The 19,291-nt window shown below is 46.2% G+C and overlaps 1 protein-coding gene across 1 annotated transcript; it reads left to right on the forward strand.

Moving 5' to 3' along the window:
- Window positions 1-2,360: 2,360 nt before the first annotated feature.
- Noct (nocturnin) lies at window positions 2,361-19,291 on the forward strand. The gene is made up of 3 exons (XM_003476801.5): window positions 2,361-2,784; window positions 15,852-16,121; window positions 17,262-19,291. The coding sequence occupies exons 1-3, from the start codon at window positions 2,592-2,594 to the stop codon at window positions 18,095-18,097; spliced, it is 1,299 nt and encodes a 432-aa protein (XP_003476849.1). The 5' UTR covers window positions 2,361-2,591; the 3' UTR covers window positions 18,098-19,291.

A 19,291-nucleotide genomic window follows, 5' to 3' on the forward strand; every position in this document is an offset into this window, starting at 1 on the left:
TACTTCACTTTTGAACTCCTCTATGAGGCTCTGGAGATATCGCTTTATGTCTATTGGTGCCGTATCTGATATTGCATGTTTTCTGTCCTCATTCTCCTTTGCATTTACCTTTCCTGGATCAGTGTTCTCAGGATTGGAGGCCAAGGACCCTTTCTTGTTGCTCCCTCTTCCCATACTTTTTGTTCCTTCCATACAAGCGTATAGAGGAGGCCCAGTTTCTTTGTCGGTTACAGTTTGTTTGAATTGCACTGGCTAGGTGTTCCCGCCCACTGCAGTGTACTAGGGAGACACAGACACTAGGGAGACACAGGCCTCTGCTGGGCCCGCCCCTTCAGCTCAGTCAACCTACTGAAGGCTTCACTGCTAGAGTGCACCGCCAGGTGCTGGGACCTGGTTTGGGCTAGCCTACTGGGTCTTAGTCCGCGGCGTCACCCAGGTCAGGGCTCCCTACCAATCCAATCCCGCTTGAGAGGGGAATATGTGACTAAAGTCACCGTAGTGTCCTGTTCCGGCTATTCTGCCTGGTCCCAGAATGTCTTCTGTTAGAGCCTCCTAGTCTGTGGAAGGATCCCCGTTCCCCTCACTCACCACAGGTCGATTCAGGGCTCCCTGCCTGTTCCGCTCTCAACTCCATTCCCCAATTCCCACTCAGAGATTTCGCCTCTCTGTCCCTGCTGTGCTGATTCAGACGTAGCAGTGGCAGCAGGCTGTTTTTGTTATTTTTATGGTGCTGGAGATCAAACCCAGGGCCTTGTTATATTTAAGCACTACCTTTCATTTTTCAAAGCCCCTTTCCCCTGACATTTTAGTATGAATATCTCCAAGCATATGGAAAAGAAAGAGTTGTAAGTGAACCCATATACTCATCAACTAGATGACAGATCAAAGTTTTGTTTGCAGAACATTTTTTATGGGCTAAGTTTATCACCTTTTTGATCTGATGACTTCAGGTACAACTGTTCTATAGATAAGGACAGTGACCCCAGGAAGATTTCATGACCTGCCAAGGAGTCTGGCTCCAGAGGCTGTCCTCAGCTGTGCCAGTTGATTCATCCACACCTCATGGGCAGTAGGTATTTAATCCAGGTCTGAACAATATTTTGAATATCCTTGGTGATGAATAGCTTACAGGTCCACACAGAGAAGAACAAGCAAAACCGTGGGAAAAACCACAGAATACATTTCTAACTCATGCCATTCAGCAGGGAATAGTTTGGAGTTTCCCCGCCTACTCCATCTATCTGCATCCCGGGGTTAGTCATCATTTCCTGCCCCAACTACCTTAGCTATTTCCTCCACCCACTCTTTCTAGTCCCTTCAACCTGGTTCAGGCACAGAATATCGTTTGTCTCAACTGGACTTTCGCTTGCCTTTTCATGGACCACAGGCAGTGGTCCAATTCAAACACTGCCCTTGTATCCCTAAACTGCTCACAAAAGGGCTCGCAGCTATCAGCCAAATCAAGTCTAATACAGATCTCTGCCTTTCTAAATGCAACCTAGCCCTGCACCGGTCCTTACTCCTTAGTTTCCATTTTACATAACTGAGAAGTGTATCTCCAAATATACCCAGGACTGTTAAAAACTTATTTGCCTCTTCTTTTTTTTTTTGTACTGGGAAGTGAACCCAGGAGGTTGCATTAAGCTATACCCTCAGCCTTTTCCCATTTTAAGACAGGGTGTCAGTAAGACAACTAAGTGGTCCAGGATGGGCTTCCTGCTTCAGCCTCCTACAATGCTGGGGATTACAGGCATGGGCCATCAAGTCTGGCTTTATTTGCTTTCTTCATATAAATCACCACTGCCTCTGTTCCAAATGCCACACATGTAAATGCTAGAGCTCCAACCACAGCTCATCTAATAAACTTTCTGCAGACCCCAGGCCTATCTACCTCTACCCCCAATCTGAGGCAGGGATGTCCTCCCTCGCAGAGTAGCAGGGTCCCTGGTCAGCTGCTTCCTCCTTTGCCTGAGCATAACATCCTTGAGGAAAGCAATGTGGTTATACTCACAGCGGCACTCTCCTACGTCAGAGTTTTACTGTGCTCAATTCCGCCCAACCCAACGCCACCCACCACCTGAGGGTGCGGTCTCACACAGACCCACACACGCGGGAGCCAGTTTCCTCCGGACACACACGTGTGCCCAGGGCCACTGCCCTGGACCGGTCTCGGGATTCCCTGCCTGTGGGCGCTTCCATTCCACCCATCGGAAGGGGGCGCTGATTGATTTAAACCCTCTCCAAGGGAAATATGTTATTTTATCCCTCCCACAACTTCCACCTGGGAAAATTCTTAAATGCTGCCACCCTTCTGAAGTGATCGTTCCCGGAAGGTGGCAGCTCCGTCCGGTGGTGCGGGACCGGCCCCTCCGATCTCCCCTCGCCCGTCCTCGCACTTGGTAGCGCCCGCCTCGTCAGCAGCAGCGCTCGCCGGTCTCGCCCCAGCTCGCTCTAGCCCGCGGCGGATTGAGCCGCGTTGCCGCGTCCGTTCCGCTGCCCCTTTGAGAAACCTCAAAAGAGCGTCCATTCGCCTGGGCCTTCCCTAGCCTCCGCTCCTCCGCTCCTCCTCCGACGCGGCGGTGCTGCCCGGCATGTATCAGAGCCCGCGGCGGCTCTGCTCGGCCCTGTTGACGAGGGACGCGCCCGGCCTGCGCCGACGCTCGCCAGCCCCCGGCCTGCGCCGACTATCGCCCGCGCCGACTGCTGCCCCCCGGCCCGCGTCCCCCAGGCTGTTGGCGGCGGCGCCCGCGGCCTTGAGCGCCGCGTGGACGCAATCGCGGACAGGTGAGAGCTCGGCGGTCCGCGGCCAACGCGCGGCCGCCTCCTGGAGACTGAATGAATGAGAAGCCCGGGTGCCCCGGCGGCCTCGTCTGCCACGCTCCTCTCCCTTCTTTGGCTTTCCGCCGCTCGCCTCGCGGCGGGAGGAAACGAGCGCCAGCCGGGCCCGCTTTTGGTCCCTGCGTGTCGACCTTTCAGTGTTTCTCGCTCTTGCCCTACCCCACTTGTCCCCCTTCCGAGGCCACGCATTCTGTCTCGGTGCCACTTTTTGTTTTCCTTTGTGGGGTGCTGGCATCGAATCCTGAGCAGCTACATGTTTTATTGCACTACTTGATGGACGTTTTTGTGCAAAAAAAAAAAAATTAAAATGAGTGTTATTTAGTGGTGTGGGTTGCGTAACCTAGAAAATGATAAAGACATAACCATGTATTGACGAGTTTTGCTCTCATTTGGATGTTTGAGAGCGTTGTTAACAGTATTGTTGCTTATATATCTGGGTTAAGATCACATAAAACTGATGGCCTCCATTCGCCTCGAGCCAGTTTCATATACCATCTTATACTCTGAGTTTCCCTTTTTGCCACCTTGATTTCTGCAAGGGACACTTTCTTTTGGCCACAAATTACGTAATTATACTTTTAAAATTGTGAAGTAATTTCTTCAAAATGGCAATTTATTGCACTATTTTAGAACACGCTTTAGCTATGCTTGTACGATTACTGATATGTAAGATATTGGTGTAAATAATTACATTTTTGTAATTAAGTTTTAAACTAATTTAAGGGCAAGGTGGGTATTACAAAGTAGTGATTGGTTCACCTGTCTTTTCATTTTGGGAATGTAGGGATGGGATCCAGGGACACTATACCACTCAGCTACATCTCCAGTTTTTCAGTGTGGCTTTCTTTATCGTGATCTGAATATCAAGCCAAGATTTAATTATTGGTGGATTAGGCTGGAAGTGTGTGTGGTCATTTTGTTTGTTTGAGACAGGGGCTCACTGTGAATCCTAGGCTTGCTTGGAGCTCTCATATCAACCTTCCTCGCCTTTTGAGGCTGGGATTGCAAGCATGAGCTGTGACACCGGACCTTTTTTTGTTTTTTGAGGCTGTCTCACCTTGTAGTCCAGGCTGGCCATGAACTTGGCAGTGTAATCTATGCTGGCCCTTCTGAGTTCCTCTTGCCTCAGCCTCCTGAGTGCTGGGATTATACATGTGGGCAACTGTGCCCAGCTAGGCTGAGTTGTATTTTTTAGTGGTTTTTTCCCCCTATTATTAAGAATTAAACCCAGGACCTTCCCACTGAACGACGGCCCCAGCTCATGTAATGTGTAGTTTAGTTTGGCTTTTTGAGACAGCTGTGCAATTCAGGCTGACCTGCAACTCATAGCGGTAAGCTTTTTGCCTCGGCCTTCAGTGTGCTGGGATTACAGATAAGCACAACCAGATCCCACTCTTATTTTTATTTTGAGACAGAGTTTCACAGAGTTGCCCAGGCAGGGCTGGAATTTGGAATCCTTTTGTCTCAGCCTGCAAAATGCTGGGATTACAGGTGTGAGCAACCACACCTGGTTTGGGATGTATTTTTAACAGGTTTATCAAACTGGCTATTGACTAAATACTATATTGTTTAGAGTTAATTTCAATGTCAGATGTTTATTTTTCATCTAATTCTGTAGGAATTTGGTGAAATAACTGAATGGGTGCCATTTAATAACTGTGTTTTTTCTAGTTGGAAATTCAGATGAAACATAAAAATACAAAGAAAACCAGCAAGCGTTTTATGTACCAGTGCCTATCTTAAACTCCCCACAGTCCCCCAGACAGGGTGAGGGTGGTCAGTAGGAACATCTTGGAAACACAGGTAGCGTGTGTAGTATGCATCACGTGTAGCTGTGTGAACTAAGGAGCAAATGGTCTGATCAGATAGAGCATTTGCAATATTAGACTTCTGGCCCAGGAGTGTCCAGCAAACTTGAAAAAATGTGTCTGAAACCCCTTGATTCTACAGATAAGGACTTGATGGTGTAGCATACACCGGGCCTCAGTTCAAAAAGAAAAGAAATTAAAGGACTTTAATAGTACCTAAATCCTTGTAACCTTGAGGCACAGTTGAGGAAGGGTGAGGGAAGAGCCACTTTGCAGACTGAGCACTTTTCCTAGAAAGTTTCAGAACCATTTTTTAGAAATGCAGATTCTAGCGAGGTGTGGTGGCACACACCTACTATATTTTAAGAGGCTCAGGTGAAGCCTGATGATTTGCAAATTCAAGGCCAGCCTGGCCAGTTTAACCACACAAAAAAAGATTCTTCGATTCCACATTACTGAACAAAAATAACAATGAAACAATTCTAAATTGCTTTTTTGGTGCTTAGGATTAAACCCAGGTCCTCACACATGCTAAAGAGATTATTAAATATTCCAAAATTGGGGCATCTCTAGCCATGTGTGACCTAAGCATTGAAGGAGCTGAAAGCTACTCTTGCTGTAGAGAATCCTTGTTCTTTTTTGTTTTTTTTTTTTGAGGCAAGGTCTCACACTAGTTCATTCTGGCATTGAACTTGGAGGGATGCCCTTTACTCCTAAGTGCTAAGATTATAGGCTTGTGCCTCCACACCTGCCTCTGGAGATTCTTGGGAAGGGTAATAGTGAATCTCAGCCTCTAGTTCCAGCATCCCTTCCCTGGAAATTACTGGGAAGGAAAGTATGGTCCCTTTGGAGTTTTCTGGTTCTGGGTTCTGGGTTGTTAGAATTTAAAGGGAACCTGGGAGGTGATCTCAGCACTTTGCCTCCTTTTCTCAAGCATAGATAGCAGCCTCCATAAAAAGGCAGCAGTTGCTACAGTTGCTGTACCAGATGCAGTGCAGTTGGGAATTATCTGTGGGCTTATAGTGCTGCCCACCAGCTCGCTCCTCAGACAATGATGAAGAGCTGGCTGAACTACTGTTCTTCACTGGGACATGCTGCTTGGGGGTGGGGGAAGCAGTTTTAAAGGCAAATTCCAGCTCAGTTGAGGCAGCTTTTATTTGGTAGCTTCCTTAACTATGTGAGTGAGCTATGTAGGAGACAGAAAAATTGGAAAAGATAATTACCAGACTTCCACAGAATAGATTGCTTTCTTTTTGAGAGAACATTAAAAGTATCATTTTTTTGTAGCTGTCAGTGGTAAGTTTAAATACAGTGAACTGTTGGGGGGCTTCCATAATAACCATGGCTCCAGAATTGCATTCAACTCTTTGGGTGAACTGCAGTTTGAACCGCAGGCCTTCAAACTGACCGGCATTCCTATGCTTTTTCTTTTTGAGACAGTCTCACTGTGTAGCCCAAGCTGAGCTTGAATTTATGAACTCTCACTTCTGTCTCCAAGTGCTGGGATTACAGGTGTGTGGCCCCATGCTCAGCTCCCACCTGTTTTTACATTTTTGTTCAGAAACAGGGTCTTGGGTTGGAGATAAGACTTAATGGTATAGCACCTGCTTGGAAAGCTCAAGGTCCTAAGTTCAATTCCTGGTACCAGGAAAAAAAAAGAAACAGAACTGGACCAGGAGAGTTGGAGTGGATGTGCGTGGGTATATGGACCCTCCATGGTAAACCCTCCTGACTTCATGGAGAGGAGCTAAGATACTTGGGTTTGTTATTTCCGTAATAGGACACAGTCAGCGTCTCACAGAGAGAATAACCCAGGTGGAATCCCAAGCTCCCACTTCTCTCCATGTGGCATGGAAGCAACACTGGCAGCTGAGTGGATGAGTTCAGACTGCCAGGATGTGGGCAGGGGCTGTGCCAAGGGGAAGAAAGGTACAGGGAGTTAGTGCTATCTGATGTGAATGTCCCTGTTAAAAAGTTTTCTCAGACAGGGTCTTGCTGTGTGGATAGGCTGCCTGAACTCATCATGTAGTTCAGCCTGCCCTGGATGGAACTCCTGATCCTTCTGCTTCAGCTTCCCAAGTGCTGCAATTACAGGCTCATGCTATGCCTGGCTATCACTTTTTTCTCCCTTCCACCAGAGCTATTACTGGGATCCTTTTTAAGTTTAAATGGCTAGATGGAGTCCCATCATCCCAGCATACGACCCAGGTAGACAGCGCAAGTGGCTGTCATGGCTGGATGCTGCCAGAAGTTTCTTACTGGTGTTCCATTCTCACCCTTTCAAGTTCTCACCCCTTCAAGTTAGCTTTGGGGTTATGGAAGGCTTGTATGGAAAGGAAAAATTGAAAATTACTTTGTGTGTGTTTCTGTGTGTGTATACTCATGTGTGTGCACAGCACACTTGGCTTGAGCCCAGGGCAAGCACTCTACCTCTGAGTTGCATCCCCAACCCATTACTACATATTTAGAAGTGGAGCAATATAAGTTCATGAAAAGAAATACTTCAAAGTTACAGTGGGACTTGTTGCCCTGAGATGGCTCAGAGTCTCTCAGTGTTGCTGCCACCTCTCCTACTGTTTTCCATTCCTTTTGTTGTTATTTTTAGTGCACAGGCTTTTATTAGTTTTGTAGTACTGAGAATTAAACCCACAGAGCACTAAGCTACATCTCCAACCCTTAGAATCTCACTAAATTACGCAGCCTGGCTTTGAACTTGTGATCCTCCTTTCTCCACCTCCTAAGGAGCTAGGATCACAAGTGTGTGCTGCCACCCATGCCACAGTATTAGGGGATATTTTTGAGATCAGTGATCGGTACTTCACGCCCTTTCTCTCGCCTGGGCAGCCCTTTCATATCGCCTGCTTTCTGTGAACCTGCTCTGCTGTCTCCTACCTTCTGGCTGCCCGGATAAGAGAGGGGATGGATGCCCTGGTGCAGCTTTTGGCAAGTCTGTCTGTCTGTCTGTCTGTCTGTCTGTCTGTCTCTCTCTCTCTCTCTCATTCTCTGAGATGAAGTCTCACTGTGTAGTTCAGGCAGGCCTCGAATTTGTGTTGATCCTCCTGCCTCAGCTTCCCACAAGTGCTGAGATCAGCTGGGAATTCCATTCTTGACTGAATTTATTTCCCTGATGACTGACTTTGATTTTGCAGACCTATTTAGAGTTTCTTTAGGGTACCCTGGCAGAGCCGTATCTACCTTTGGTAGTTGAGCCACATTTCCCTCCTGTCTGGTTCCTCTGTTATTTCAAACCTGTTTCAGTCTTCTTGGAATTCCTTTAACTTTTGGCTGATTGATGGCTTCCTTATTTTCCAGTATTATTCATTCTTTAAAAATTTTTGAATATAGGGACTGTATTCCCAAAAAATCTTAGGAAAAAGGGAGAATAAATGTGTGTGGCATTTGCTATCATGATTTACAACCAAGAGACCTGATGATTTATCATATATAGGATAGCGATTTCAAAATAATCCTTGGCTTGGAGAGTTTTTTGTTTTTTTTTTTTCTTCTGAGACAGGGTCTCAAATCTCAGGGATTACAGGGGTTTGCCATCACACGAGGCTTTAAAGCCATGGCTAGTTTTACATAAAAGTTTTTTTTTTCTTTCAGTAGGAGGAATCAAATGCAGAGGCACTCCACCACTGAGCTACATCCCAGTCCAGTCTTTTTTTTTTTTTTTTTAATTACATGTATTTTAGTCATTTCAAGCAAGGATCTGGAAATTTGTAAATGTTCCATACCTTTTGTCCTTTTACAGTATGTACTGGGGATTGAATCCATGACAATGTTTTTATGAGCCGTGCCACCCCCCAACCTTTTTGTGTGTGGGTTTTTTTTTTTTAAATCGGTACCGGGGATTGAACTCACGACCGCCTGCTTGCAAGGCAGGTGCTTATGCCGCTGAGCTAAATCCCCAGCCCCTTTGTGTACTTTTTGAGGCAGAATCTCAACAGATTCCCTAGACTGACCTGTCCTCTCTGGCCAGAGATTCCCAAGCAGCTGAGATTAGAGGCTTATAACACCACACCTGGCTCCCCTGCTTTTAAGTGACGGAAAATCTGTCATTGGTTTTATGATGTATATCCAAACCAGATATGAAATCTTTGAGGTCTCTATCTCAGGTCCTCAACTCTGCAGTTGTGTGAGGAGCTGTAGACAGTACAATAATAAATTTAGTGGACACAGAAATTTGAATTTCATGTCCTTTTCACATCGTGAAATATTACTGTTAAGTTTTGTTCGGCAATTTAGATAAACATGAAAGCAGAAACTTCTCTCAGCTTACCAGCAACACAAAATATGGGAAGCATGGGCCATGTGGGTGGCCCTTTGATCTAGGGGAGCTCTGTGTTCTCAGAATATTCCTCTCAGCTTCCCATTTCCATTTGTGATTGGAAAAACACATCCCTTGCTCGGTCTCCCAGGCACTCACGTTGGTGATGGACACCCTGCATTTGATGTTGTGCCTCTGGGTGTTTCTCCTTAGCTATTGGCCAGCCAACTGGGGAGTCCAAATCAAGCACTTTACAGCGAGCTTCTCTGTGGATTGATTGCCTTTTCCTTCGAGGCATTTACGAAGCAGGTATCTTGTGACTGCAGGTACCACTCAGCTTTTTCTGGAGAACACCTCTGTGTTCTCATCTCTGTGCCTGCTGCCTGGCAGAGAAAGGTCACTTGGATTGTCACAGTGTCTAGGTCCTTGTATTTTTAGACACACGGGGTTGAGAGTCACAGCCTTCACTTGATATCTTTAATGCTCTGCAGGTCGTGACACTGCTTTGTACACCCTGTCCCCTACCAGAGTGTGTGCTGTGTGGCAAAGACAGGGGGTGGGGGTGGGCTTGACTGACCTCTGGCTGTCCTGGCATGAATTGGCCACTCCTCTGCTAATGCCAGCCTGGGAGGTGCTGGTGAGCAGCAGTCCCAGGTGCAGGTAACTCTCCTCAGCACTCTCAGCTGGCGATGGCTAACAGTACTTGCACAGCACCATTGCTGGAAGGAATGCAGCATGCGTCCCAGATGTTAACAGCCTGCCTCACTAGAACAGCTGGCATTTAACCGACCACTTAGATAGGCTGGTCCATCTAGCAGAACTCAGTTATCTTTCAGTTAGTAAGCTACTAATCAAGTAGCTTACAGTTGTCACCAAGTGAAGAAACCAAGCCAACAAAGGTAAAGAGTTGTCTTGGATTCTGTTACCAGTTGTTAAAAGACAGAGCTGGGATTTAAAACCAGGCAACCTGACTTGAGTCCATGCACTTGAGATCCTCATGTCTCTGCTGTTCTGCACCCTAAACTTGCTGAGGACCCTTGAGGCTTTGGCCATAAGGCCCCCACCCTGCCTGCTAAGTGCTCCTGTTATTCAGTCAGTGGTGTTCAGTAAGATTTGGAGACAGGTCATGGACCAAAACACGTGATCCTAACTGAAAATATCTTCCTAAATTGGTAAGAGTCTCACTATGTATTTCAGGCTGATTTTGAACCCACTGTGATTCTCCGGCCTCTGCCTCTTTAGTGCTGGAGTTACAGATATGCAGCACACCTAGCTTAATCATTTAGACTTTTACAACTCAGTGTGCTCCTGTGTCAAATTGTGCTAATGACCCAGTTGTTGTTGAAAGGGTACTGGTGACAAGGAAGAGGCTTGGAGTACATGAAGTACTCTGCCAGTGAAGGGCGGTCCTCCATCAGATGTTTGACAGGACTCCGTGTTTGCTATCATTTGTGGTCCTTTGTTTTGCTTACATTTTAAAAAATGGTTTTCTGGTGCTTTGGAGCACACCCAGAGCTGTCAGCGTGCCAGCTAAGTGCTCTCCTGAGCTTCCACTAGCCCCCTTTATTTGACCTCAGGATCAACGTGGCTCTCTGCTGCCAGTGTAGGACTGCGATGGATACTGGGGGACTTGGTACATGGGAAGATGTGGTCACTGCCCCCAGGAACTTCCAGAGTCATGAGGGAAGGAGGAGCATGTCCAAGGGTAACCCAGGAAAGAGGAGCAGGCCAGGTCTGAGGAAAGGCCACTAAGGCCTAATGAACAGACTGGTGGTAGAGTGGTCCAGGGCTCACCCCTGTGCAGCCCCCCAACCCCTCCCCAAAAAAAGACAAGGCTACTAAATGAGCCCCTAACTTTCAGAGAGAATTCAGCACATGGCCAGCAGATGGCAGCCTCAGATTGTGGTTGCTGAGCGGCCTCCTGGACTATCTTCTTAAATTGTGATGTTCATGCTGTGTAGTTGACTCTTCAGGGTTTCCTTGGGCCCTGGGGGCTTTGGCAGCTTCTCAGGTGAGTACCCAAGACAGTATTGGCTTGTGCTTATTCTTTAACTTTTAGTCATTGTTTTTGTTCTGTCACCCTTTCAAGATACCAAGCTCAAACCAGTAGAGAAAAATTATTTATGAACCAAGTGGTTTGGACAGAGCATGGCACCTGCAGTTCCTGGGTAACTACGAACACTGTGGGAAGAGGTCTCGTGTGGCTTCCATGAGTGGTAGACTGCTGGGATGGTGGACTGTATCAGTTTGGATCTCATTGTTGGGCTCATCACCCAGCTTTCTCATTATCGATCTGAAAGTGTTATGTTAAATTTCATTTTCCTCATGGTCAGTACTCGGTAGGAACTTACAAGTTCGGGGGAGGAAGTCCACAAAGATAAAGTGACAGTCACATCAAGGAATGCCTGCGAATGTGACTTCATGACTTGTGATACTGGCTCTCATCACCTTCCACTGTTTCCCCCCACCCAATAATCTTCATAAATGATTTTTCTCTGTAAAGACCTATCACCCCATTTACCCCCACCATATTTATGCCATCGCTTATTTACTTTAGTATATCATCAATATTTATTTTACTCATCAATATTTATTTTACACTTCGGGTATAAGCTACTGCTGCATTAGTTTGTGGCTCATTGTTCCAGCTTTGGCAATTGAGGACTCTTGGATTGATTCCTTGTCTCTGGCTCATTTGTATTTTCCCTGCCCAAGTCATTTCTCCAAAGCACCGGAGTTGTTGATTGGCTGCTTTGTTTATAGGAATGGTATTGGAGACGGAGATCTGGGTGCTTGCTGTGTGCATTGCCACGTGGTGCTATGTACACTGAGTCACACACACACTTGTGATTATTTCTGCATCTGTACACCTGTATGTATAGTAAGGAATACATGACTTCTTACTGTTGTCTCTTACTGCAGCTCAGGGTCACAGGATTCATTCTCGGGTCTGCAGAACTGTCTGCCTGAATCTTTGCAGTGCCATGGCTATTAGCAGAAATTGGCACTTTTGACAAGGTTGGATAGTCACCTCTATTACTGTGCTGAATGAGCTGGCTTTTGTATGGTTTTGGAGGGGATTGTTTAGAGACAGAATCTGTGTCATTCAAACTGGCTTTGAACTCACTGTGTAGCACAGGCTGGCCTCAGATTCCCAGTGGTCCTCCGCCTCAGCCTCCCAAATGCTAGGATGACAGTTGTGTGCAATGATGCCCAGTTGACGAGCAGGTTTTAATAAAGAATCTTTATATGAGTTTGAGGCCAGCCTAGGCAGTTTATCAAGACCGCCTTTCAGGAAAGGGCTGGTGGAGTACTGCAAAAAGAAGTGTTCCTTGAGTCTTATAGCTGACAGTCTATTAAATGCATTTCCAAGCCCCTGCCCCTCAAAACAACAAAAACTGATAGGATAGCTTGTTGCTTTGCCTCCCATACAAGAGACCCATAATAGCAATCCTGGTAATGTTAGTGCTAATATTAATGTTACAATCACTGAAAAGACCTGAAGAGTGTTAAATTCACCTTTCCAGTGTTGTGAATCTCCCTGGGTTCAGGGCTGGGTCTTGCGGCCACAAGGCACTGTGCTGTCCCTCTCCCCCATTAGGCCAGGTTTTCTGACAGCCTGTGTGGTAGACCATCAGCTCTCTGGGCATTTTGATTGTCTGGGTTTGTGCTTTAGTTCCAGGGATAGCACAGTTCTTCTGAAAGGGGTTAGATAGTAAATATTCAGCTTTGTGAGCCAAAAATGATCCACATACATGTGAGTGTGACACCATTTTTAAATGTAAAAGCTTTTTAACTTGAGGAATGTACAAAAATATCTGCTTGCAGCTTGCTTCTCCCTGCTGTAGTGGCTTCCTCCGGAACGGCTTGTGGAGACAGTGTAGAAAATCCTTGGCTCACTTGTCTCTCCTGTTTTTGGTATTTTAAGTGTGTTACTCATTTTCTTTAGGCATAAAATGTTGCAGCTGAAGCCTGATGATACATTTTCCTGAAGTTACTTGATAGTTTCGCCTAGATACTCTTGAGGATTTTTGTTTTGTTTTGCATTTTTTAAAAATCTTTATGATGATGATGATGTTTATTGGTATGTTTTAGGTATACATGATGATCACATTCATCATAGGGGATTTGTGCTTACGTGATACATCTTTTCCCATTTCTCTTCCCATCCCTTCAACCTGTTTTCCACTCCTTATTTACAAAAGCTTTTTTTTTTCCATTTCTTTGCCATCTATGCATGGGCCACTCTTGGTTGATATGTTCAAGTATATGTTGGTGATTTTTCAATATGTGGTGTCAGGTATATAGAGTCTTTTCTTGAATTATGGTTTTTAATACTATGTTTTATTTCCTTGCATTAGGTTTTGGTTTTTTTTTTTTTTTTTTGTCTTTTTGAGACAGGGTCTTGTTATGTAGTTCACACTGACCTTGAGCTCACTTTGTAGCCCAGGCTGGTCTCAAACTCACAAGGATCCTCCTGCTTCAGCCTCCCTCCCGAGTGCTGGGATTATAGGCATGAGCCAACATGCCCAGCTTGCATTAGTTTTTATTTACATGAACTCATTACTCTTTTTAGAAAAAAAAAATCTTAATTTTAGGCAGGCTTTTGTGCCACTAAGCTAAATCCCTAACAAAGGAAATTGCTGTGCAACTTTTTAAAAAATATATCATCATGAATTATCATTTATTTTGTTTTGGTTTGCTTTATTGGTACACGGGATCACATGACCTTACATTTGCTAGGCAAGTGCTCATGCCACTGAGCAAAATCCCCAGCCCCTTTCGTTCAGTATTTGTCACCTGTCACTTTGTCTTGGGTCCTCCATTTTTAAGCCAGGGTCTCGGAATACAGCCAGGCAGACTGTGCACTGAGACTGTTCTACGCTGACCTCCATGCTAGTGTTACAGGCACACACTGCCACACCAGCTTCAGATGCTTGTTCTTGTTTCTTTTGAATTGTTATTATCGGTTCTTTTGGAACCTCATTTCTAAGTTTCCTAGTTCTGATTTAGGCTATTCTTTCATATCTTGGATGATGGATTTTAACTCACTTAGCAAGAGGGCAGAGTTTGATTTGCTTTCTGGGCAAAGTGTCTTAGTGGCATGTATTCATTGTCTGGAGTTGTTTTGTTCTTTATCTGAAATTGTGCATTGTTTGAAGGAAGTGTGATTCAGAAAGTTTTTCTGATTTCTCATAATTCTTTAAAGTGCTGGATTCCATCCCCCTTTTTGTGGTGCTGAGATCAAACCCAGGGGCTTGCTCCTGTGAAGGGTGGTGCTCTGCCATACCAGTGCTGGGCTCCTAGTGGGCACTGCCACCCTCTTCTACTTTCATGTTTGCATGGTACTTGCTTTTGAATATAGTACCAAGCAGTTTAACAACAAAAATAAAACGTTATCAAAAGAAAAGCAGAGCCATCCTATTGAAATTAAACTCTACTGTCCAGAGCCGCTTCCGTCCCGCGGAATGGAGCACACGAACACTCAGCCTCTGCAAGCACCTTTATTGACTGGGCAGCAACCTCAATACATGTCCGTCCTCGACGGCTTCTTCCGTGTTGTGCGTCGGGCACTTCCTATACTTGGGCTTATATAGCTAATGTTATCCAATCATGGGATTACACGTGGGGACAGGCGATTGGGTGGCAACAAGGAAGCAATCAATCATTACCATATATGGCGGGGACAGTAAGCCAAGCAAGAACCAGGAAGCAGGATGTGTGTGCCATCTTGGGCACACGATGGGCGGGGGAGCAGCGGAGGCGGCAGGCGGGTGCCATCTTATGAATATGCTCTCATGAATAACATGGCAGGCTCCCAACACTCTACCTCCAGTGATTTGCCCAGGAGCTCAACAGGTGTCAGATACCAGTTTATCTCAGATTTGGAGAATACTGGGGTACCCTTATGAATTTGCTGACTTGAAGATGCTCATATACCTGAATGTATGTTTGGAAGCCAGTGTACTTCCTTGGGGATGGCAGTTCTTTGAGTTAAGGAAAAGAAACGAGAGCAGACCCACATGTTTACTGACCATGATGTTTACTGACATTTGGTGGTGAATATTTGGGTTTGCTTTATGAGTGCCACCGTGAATTTGACTGACAGGTGAATTTGAGATGTGGTTGACAAGCCTGTCAGATTTCACAAAAACAACTTTGTGTCTTTCAAGAAAAGGCAAGTACATGGATATAGTAAAGGAAGTCAGATTCCATGGTAGTAGAATTCATCATGCACAGAATATTGGAGGTTGTGCCAAGTAAAACTTGCCTCTAACTTCTTATTTATCTTTGAGACGGGGGTCTCTGTAGTTCACACTGGCCGTGAACTCACAGGGATCCCCCCTGCCTCAGCCTTTAGAATGCTGGGATTCCAGGCTTGTGCCACCACACCCCACTTAAGCCATGTTTGTTTTTCGGGGTTTTTTTGTTTTTGCTTTTTGGTACCAGGGATCAAACTCAGGACCTCGCACTTACCAGGCAGGTGCTTGTGTCACTGAGGTAAAAATCCCTAGCTGAGCCACGTTTTTATATGACTAGCTTTATAAATTATAAACACAGATCCTGGGTTGGAAGAGGCCATCCATTTAAGGTATGTCTGCCTTGAAACATTTAGTTACCTTCATTAGAGATCGGTTTCAACAGTTTGGCTTTTTGCAGTACTGGGGAAGGAACTCAGGGCCTTGCACTCCACTTCTGAGCTACATCCTCAGCCCTTAACAGGAGTTTTTAAATCCCTGTTCTAGCAGGAAGCTGGAAGCCAGGCACACTTGGTGAGGGACCGGAGGGGCTGCTTCATACAGGAACACGTCGGCATACTAAATGGACTCCCATGTCTGTGGACAGTAAATGCTTCCTCCTAAGAGTTGAAGCAGGCCCAGGGCCCAAGGTCAGGAAAAGGAGCAAATGAGTGACTGTGCCATCCTCTCCCACAGTGCCTTCCATGGGAAACGGTACGAGCAGACTCTACAGCGCTCTTGCCAAGACCCTGAACAGTAGCGCCGCTTCTCAGCACCCAGAGTACTTGGTGTCACCTGACCCAGAACATCTGGAGCCCATTGATCCTAAAGAGCTTCTCGAGGAATGCAGGGCAGTCCTGCACACTCGGCCTCCCCGCTTCCAGAGGGACTTTGTGGATCTCAGGGCAGATTGCCCCAGCAGCCATCCATCCATTCGGGTCATGCAGTGGAACATTCTCGCCCAAGGTAGGCTAGATGCTTCTGCGCCTGCGCAATGAGCTTTACTGTGACAACCTTCCGCCTTCTGCCGCAGTGCTGTGCTCTGGGGAGAGTGGGGCAGGTGGAGGTATGGGCGCTGCCATGACTGGGTTATTAGGCAGCACAGTGGCCCCACCTCAGACTTTCCATTGCCTCCAACTTTCAGTGTGAAGCACTAAGGTAGCACTTGCAGGATAACAGCTTCTGCAGGGAAGGGCACCTGTGTGTAGGTCTCATCTATGTAACTTGAGACCAGAAAGATACTGCTTCAGTTCAATGAAATACAGTGATAACTTGGTTCACCAACAGTTGGGTTCCCAAACAAAGGCATTTGGCATAATTTTTTGTCTGCAAACTCTGCATCGGCAAACATGACTGGCCATCTTCCTTGCACAAACATGGCCATCTTTTCCAGAACCGGGAAGCAAACTAAGTTCATGGGCCAAGGCACCAGTGTATTTTGTTGTAACAGCAAGGTCTCCTTTGCTGTGTCTGCCACATTAAAAACCAGATGCATCAGTCAACCTTCAGTACTGTTACCTTCTGTGTAGCAGCTGAAATTTAGGGAACCAGAGGCCTATTTATGTATGTGTTTATTTCTTGGGAAAGAAGGGAATACTCAACTACCAGTCTCCCAGGCTGGCTTAGAAGTGTCATGGATCCTCCTGCCTCAGCCTCCCAAGTGTTGAGATTACAGGCATGTGCCACCACACCCAGCCCAAGTATTCATTCTTTAGTAGTAAAGGCTAATAAAAAATAATTCGTTAAAATCTCATTCATCTGAGTTGTGCCACTTAACTGTCCATGTTAAAACTAGTATGTAGAGCTGTTACTTTTGTGTCTCCTGATGGAGTTTAGATCCCTAGGGCTGCAGTGAGCAGTTTCCATACCACGGCTTATTTTCAGGACGGTAGCTGTATGAGATAGTTTTAACACATAAGACCTCAGTCACTTGCAACAGGTTATTTCTTTCAAGTGGGTAAGCAGTGTAGACGGAAGAGCCACCTCAGCCTGTGGAGCCGAGGGGATGTCCTGAGGGCCTGTCCGAGGCCCGAGCCTGAGGCAGCTGCCCGGTACTTTGAGGTCAGATTCTAAAGTAGCTGACGGGGCCGGCTTTTTCCTTTTCAGCACTTGGAGAAGGCAAAGACAACTTCGTGCAGTGCCCTGTGGAAGCACTCAGGTGGGAAGAACGGAAATGCCTCATCCTGGAAGAAATCCTGGCCTACCAGCCCGACATCCTGTGCCTACAGGAAGTGGACCACTACTTCGACACTTTCCAGCCGCTGCTCGGTAGGCTGGGCTACCAGGGCACCTTCTTCCCCAAGCCCTGGTCACCATGTCTAGATGTGGAGCACAACAATGGGCCGGACGGCTGCGCCTTGTTTTTCCTCCAAAACCGATTCAAGCTGGTCAACAGTGCCAACATTCGGCTGACGGCCATGACGCTGAAAACCAACCAGGTGGCCATCGCCCAGACTCTGGAGTGCAAGGAATCCGGGCGCCAGTTCTGCATTGCCGTCACCCACTTGAAAGCGCGCACCGGCTGGGAGCGGTTTCGATCTGCCCAGGGCTGTGACCTTCTCCAGAACCTGCAGAGCATCACGCAGGGAGCCAAGATTCCTCTCATTGTCTGCGGAGATTTCAACGCAGAGCCCACTGAAGAGGTCTACAGACACTTTGCCTCCTCCAGCCTCAACCTGAACAGTGCCTACAAGCTGCTGAGTGCGGACGGGCAGTCGGAGCCGCCCTACACCACCTGGAAGATCCGGACCTCGGGGGAGTGCAGGCACACCCTGGACTACATATGGTACTCCCAGCACGCGCTCAGTGTGCGCTCAGCGCTGGACCTGCTCACTGAGGAACAGATCGGGCCCAACCGGCTCCCGTCCTTCAATTACCCTTCAGATCATCTCTCTCTGGTGTGTGACTTCAGCTTTAATGAGGAACCTGCTAAACTTTTATAAAAGTGTCTGTGTGTTTTTAATCACAAGAGTCTTAACCCAGGGAGGTTTCAGGCAACTGAAAGATGGGATAAGTAGTTGCCCAAGGAGAGTCTAGGCTTTATCACTTCACTTTCCATGTTTCCAGCATGCCCTTAGACAAGGCTCCTGATTCATAAACCTTTTCCATGAAAACCTGCCATGAGGGGGCTGGGGATTTAGCTCAGCGGCATAAGCGCCTGCCTTGCAAGCAGGCAGCCGTGAGTTCGATCCCTGGTACCGGTAAAAAGGAAAAAGACAAAAAAAAAAAAAAAAAAGAAAACCTGCCATGAGGTGGTATTCCCGCTCCACTTGGGGCTGTGCTGTTTTCTTTCTCTTTACATTTTCAGTCATTTACGGGCATTCAGTTAGGGTTATTTTGAAGCTTTTTCCTGTTTGAGGCTGCTGACTTACTGGATGGAGTCCTCTGTAATTAACATAAATATGTGGGGACAGTTTCTCTAGACAGCATTTCAAGTTATTTATTTGTAGGTTTGTAAATGTCAATAGGATATGCATGGCAGTATTTATTTTTTTTATACTAAACTTTATGTAAAGTTAAGTAAATTATAGCATTGTGAACATTTTAGGACCATGAAAAAAAACACAAGTTATAGAAAGGGTAACATTTCTCACCTGGTGTTCTAGCGCATGTGTGTAAGGAACTGCTCAGCCTGGAGGGCTTTGTTAGTCCATGTAACATCAGGTGTATGACAGTCTTCATGAAGAACCTGGCAGCACCTCCGTGTCCCTGTGATTGTTTCCTGAAGGATTCCAGTTAGTGTCCAATTAAAAGAGTATTTGCTTTACTTAATCAGTGCTTTGTATTTGTACTCTGACCAGAACATGGTTAGTGCTCATGTGAGGGCCACTTGGTGTCACCAGGACATGCAGTGGCCCATGGTTTTTACAGTAGGTTATTTAGGAGTTTTTATGTGGCAGTGGCCGAGAAAGTCAGTGGGACTTTCTCAGAGATGGCAAACTTGCTAGAAAGCATGTAAATGGGCCACCATTGAAACTGTCCAGAACAACCAAATGACTGTCTCACAACTAGGGAGATGAAAAGTTACGAAGATCCCTGAGTTTCTCTTAAATAAAAGTGGTAAGAGATAAACTGATAACTATTTTAACATGGATTGTAAACATTTAAGATTAATAAATGGTCTTTTAAAAAGCTAA

This window comes from Cavia porcellus, unplaced genomic scaffold, assembly GCF_034190915.1.
Source record: "Cavia porcellus strain 051 isolate PalLab524CR breed Dunkin Hartley unplaced genomic scaffold, mCavPor4.1 scaffold_14, whole genome shotgun sequence".
Classification (NCBI taxonomy): Eukaryota; Metazoa; Chordata; class Mammalia; order Rodentia; family Caviidae; genus Cavia; species Cavia porcellus.

Excerpts from the sequence above, each read along its gene's own strand:
- Noct (XM_003476801.5), top strand. The coding sequence starts at position 2,592 with ATGTATCAGAGCCCGCGGCGGCTCTGCTCGGCCCTGTTGACGAGGGAC. Across the intron at positions 2,785-15,851 it reads GTGGACGCAATCGCGGACAG|TGCCTTCCATGGGAAACGGT; the intron begins GTGAGAGCTCGG and ends CCTCTCCCACAG. Across the intron at positions 16,122-17,261 it reads GTGGAACATTCTCGCCCAAG|CACTTGGAGAAGGCAAAGAC; the intron begins GTAGGCTAGATG and ends TTTCCTTTTCAG.